Source organism: Theobroma cacao, chromosome 7 (assembly GCF_000208745.1).
Source record: "Theobroma cacao cultivar B97-61/B2 chromosome 7, Criollo_cocoa_genome_V2, whole genome shotgun sequence".
In the NCBI taxonomy this organism is placed as follows: domain Eukaryota; kingdom Viridiplantae; phylum Streptophyta; class Magnoliopsida; order Malvales; family Malvaceae; genus Theobroma; species Theobroma cacao.
The window spans coordinates 21,112,799-21,117,680 of record NC_030856.1 but is presented as its reverse complement, the minus strand read 5'-3'; the positions used below and the strand labels follow the sequence as shown (position 1 = coordinate 21,117,680).

Below are 4,882 nucleotides of genomic sequence, written 5' to 3'. Positions count from 1 at the left end.
AAGAAATTGTCTCCAAATAACCCTTAAATACATAATTATCAAATTGTATACCACTAAACATCAAGATCTTGACTTTATTCATCAATAATCAATCACATTTATTAAGTGAATAACTTACTTAGTTATTACGCCTTGCCTTTGCAATCGTAAGATCAAAGTTGTCCTAAACTTAGGATGCAGAAGTTCTCTCTCTTAGAGTATATCCAAACATCAACATTTTCTAAATTCCTTGCTCTAGGGAGATCACCTTTAAGACTGATCATTCATATCATAGACCACATTTTGAACCGAATACACTTTTAAATTGATCTTTCAAGTAATTCGTATATCAATCTCAATTATAGAACTTCATATGGCACTTAGACTAGATTCGACATTTCCAAGTCATTTAACCTCAAGCTGCCAATTCCACATATAGTCCTTTAATCCCTTGGCTCCTCCTTACCATGCATAACAAAGTTCAAGCTCATCCTTAGAGCAGATTTGTTTACTAACTTCTTACTTCATGACCACACATCAATTATAGTAATCATTAGTACTCACTCTCGAATTAGTTCACGTGCTTATATCCATGAACTATAATAGATCTAATCAATTTTTGAAATCTCACAATCATTTAATTGAAATCAACACCACTTTTATATGGGCATAACATGCTCAATTAACATAGTGTTCTTATCTTCATGCACATATGTATGAATTTACTCTTACCTTAATGCTTAATTTATACACTCCACCAAATGAATAAATTATCACAGCTTATTTGTCTAACTCCAAATTTCTCCATCCATAATCGGAGGGATATATCATTTCATTAGGAGCATTCGTTTTAAGATCTCTCCAACACTGGCTCGTGTCACGAGTGGCATCTTAAACCCGAACAACGGCCCTACTTATGACCTTTGCATGGCATTAACAAGGAAGTGGATTACTGGGATCAGGAGTTCCTATAGCTCCCATAAGATCTATAAGAAAAACCAAAACAAGTCTAAACAACTCCAAATTCTATATGCAGATGCACGTATTCTATTCTACCTAACCTAACTTAACTTAACTTAATTTGAGCCATGCAGTGTTAGTGTGGATTTCTTAAAACAACTTTAAAACCAAAAACTTTAAAATCCAAAGCTTTAAAATCAAAATCTCTGATCTTTAAACCATGCTCTGATATCACTTTAATTGTCACGACCCGAAACTCCCATCGGGCTCGTGACAACTGCCGCGACGTTCCGATAGGCACTCATTACCCCAAATGCCGATCGGAACCCCGCAAAGCTTAACATAAGCTTTCGCATATCCCCGTTGAGCGACAGTTATTAAATCTTGCATTTCAAGAAATCATAATTCATTTCCAAATCAAATCAATAAAATATTATTTTCTAGCTCATAGGGGCATTTTCGTCATTTTTCTTTGAAAATACCAAAACCCGTCAAAACATGGTGTAAAAGCTAAATATGTTCATACATATTTTAAATCAAATAACTAAAGTATAAAATTACTTTTACAATGACACGTGGGCCCCTAACTAACCAATAAGATGCGAGTCTGTGAACCTATAATTTTGTCAATGCAAGGCTAACTGAAGTCCTTGATGCAATCGGCTATCTACCGGCTATCTCGAACCTGAAATGTGGGGAATTGAGGGTGGTGAGGTTATAAAATCCCCGTGAGTAAACAGACACCATCTAAACTATCTTAAGGCGAGTAAATGGAGACAATTAAAAATAATTAACTTCAGCAAATTTTTTACATCACGAATATTCATTTCAACCAAATAATCAATATGGCTCGTGAATTACTCAAAACCTGGCTCATGCCAAATCCTGTACTCGGGGACACCTAGACCAAGGGTATCCAACCGAGTCTGTCAAGGCTGTTAAAAATTTTATATAATCATAAAACTTGTTTTATTTTGAAACATAGTCGTTCCTTGACGTTGGCTGAGTCTCATTCTCACGAGGTGGTCCACGTGAAGTGCACTCAGAAAGCCTAGCTCAGGAGATACCCTACGCACCTCCACGACCGAGGTGAGAATACAAAGGAGTTTACCATGCCCCTCTAATAGGCTGGCCCACGGAACCCCCCACCACTGCAGTAGCTAATCTTTTATCTACCACCTGATTTATAAAATCTTTTTCTGCATGACATGGCAATTTATCGCAACCTAGCCTCTCAAGGCTAAATACACAGTACAAATAATTCTAACACCAAAATCAGTTTAGCCATTCATGCTTATTTATTGTCATAATCCATTCAATTTAAAACCATAAATTTACAACACAAGCAGGCAGTCTCCAATTACTCTATTTTCAAAACCAGTATTCGATTTTCCAGAAAATTTATAAAATCATTTTAATAAATCACAATTTCTCTTAAAACATAGAAATTTACCATTTAAACCCATTTTTCATAAAATCACACAATTGTATAAAACTACTCTAGATAATTAAGACGATAATAAGTTCACTCACAGTTTCCAAAAACTAAATTCGGGTACTCCAACTATTACTCCTTGGGTGCGATTTCTTTGCCCTTGCCAGAGGATTCGCCACCTTGACAAATTACACAATTAAGAGGTTTACTACCTTGGTACTAAACCAAAATAAACTAATTTATACTACTAATGCCTGATATGAAGTGCAAAATGTCTAAATTTTGCCTAAACGCGGTGTTAGCCTATTTCGATCTTTTACCCGATAAATCGATATACGCGTCCGTTTAAACTCCAAATTAATTTTTTTTGCAGTTTCTATACCTCAATTGCACCCAAATTGACTTAATGTTCCTCAGTGTGGTGCAAATTATCAGTCTTGGTAGCAAATTACGAAAATACCCCTAGTGGGTAAAAATTCATATTTTTGCTCCGAAAATTCCCATTATTTTTCTAGGCTCATAATTCATCATTTTTATCATAATTCCTCAATTAAACATCAGGATTAGCAGCCAATATTCCCCTAGAAAATTCGGCATAATGGGTTTCAATGGGAGAAAATTATTTCTCTAGCTTATTTTTACTATATTTCAATATAACCTAACTAAAATCACTTAATTCAATTAAAATCAACCAAAACTCAAGCTCAAAACTCATCCATGGAGGTTTGGCCAGCATGGGTGTCCATACCCACTTTCTAATTTTGCATGAAAATGAGAAAAAAATGCATGGGTAGTGAAAAGCACAAGAAAAATCAATGAAATTTACTTTTTTAATGCTTGATTTCTCTTGATTTTCCCCAAAATTTTCAGCTAGGGTTCTTATTTCTTTTCCCCCCTTTTCTCTCCTGGTTTGGACGGCTTGAAGAAGTGAGAATTTTGGAAATTTGACATTTTTAAAGGCTAAAATAATATAATTTTATTTTATTCTTTTTTTTGTTTTATTAATTCCTTAAATTCTAGCCATCCATTTATTTCCAAATTTTCACCATACACTTGTCCCACATATCCATAGGTTAGATAAAATTCTCAGACTTATCCAAAGTCTTGGTGGAGTAATTTTTTGAAATTACACTTTTGCCCCAATAAAAGTCAAAAATTACATTTTTGCCTCCAAAACTGAAAAATTGCCCATAGACATATTTTTCATCCCTTATACTCATACCATTCTCCAATTTGTCAAATTTGATCTAAATTCTCTCAAAATCTCAAATTTTATCCGTGGGTGGAAAAATTACGATTTTGCCCCTACACTCCAGAAATCACCGGAATTAAACTTTTTCACTGCCAAACCCTCATATTATACTCCAATACTCAAATCATACTCCAATAAGTTCAATGGGGAAAGAAAAAAATCTTTTCTCAAAATTCTCATTTTGTCCCCAAGTGGCAAATGACCATTTTGCCCCTAGATAGTGAAAATTTCAGTTTGACTCCAAATTGATCCTCGAACTCGAAATTACCATTTGGAGTCAACCCTGAACTGTGAAACTCTTAATTTCATCTCAAAATTCCTATTTGAACTAGTTCGAGGCTTAATCGACTTAATGGTACCATTATGGGCAATATTATCTTTTAACGATTCCTCGAACTTCCTAAACATGCAAACATTCTATTGAGCATGTAAATGACGTCGTAATTATTTTATAGAACAGGGTTTGACAGCAACCATGTTGCCTAGCCTCTTTAAACTTCTTAGAATTAGAAACATCCAGCATTGGTGGTGGGACAGAAGGTGGGGGTGGTGGTACTGAAAGAGCAGTTGGAGGAACTGTAGGAAGAGCTTGACCAGCCTGAGCCTGGTTAGCAATAGTAGTAAAAAAGGTTGCCAATGCCTGATTTGCCTTAAGAGGCATGGCAGGAATACTAGTAGGTAGCGGAGGAGGCGAAGGATGTGGAGGAGTCTCGGTTTGTTCAGCAGCAGGTGCTGCCCTAATAGTAGACGTAGTCGATTCCCTCTATATAGATCTAACTGACTATGTTGGGAACGACCTTTTTCCCTCCCAGCTGATCTAGTGAGAGGTGGGTGTTCGCGTCGAGGAGGCATAATAATCTATAAGGGGAAACAAAGTGCGTGTAGGTAACCTCAGACTCTATATGCTGATGCATGTATTCTATTCAACCTAACCTAACTTAACTCGGGCCACACTAACATTGTAGTTTTTAAATAACTTTAAAACTAAAAACTCTTATCTTTAAAATCAAAAGCTCTGATACCAATATAATTGTCACGACCCGAAACTCCTATCGAGCCCGTGACAACCGTCACGTTGTCCTAATCGACACTCATTACCCAGATTATGAACCGGAACCCCGCAAGGCTTTAATATCGGTTTCTCTTTTTCCCGGTGAGCAACCATTACCAAATATCATGTTTTAAAAGAATTTAAGCTATTTCCAACTTAAATCAATAAAAAAAATGATTTCTGTGTCACAGGGAAATTTTGATTA

The 4,882-nt window shown here is 35.8% G+C and overlaps 1 protein-coding gene across 1 annotated transcript in view; it reads right to left on the bottom strand.

Annotated features, from left to right (window-relative positions):
* Nucleotides 913-4,882, bottom strand: part of LOC108662831 (lysine-rich arabinogalactan protein 19-like) — a 7,463-nt gene continuing 3,493 nt past the window's right edge. Inside the window, exons 3-4 of the mRNA XM_018124429.1 lie at nt 4,101-4,358; nt 913-965 (exon numbers count right to left, since the gene is read on the bottom strand). Coding sequence (XP_017979918.1) covers nt 913-965; nt 4,101-4,358 — 311 coding nt within the window. The remainder of the gene's footprint in view (nt 966-4,100; nt 4,359-4,882) is intronic.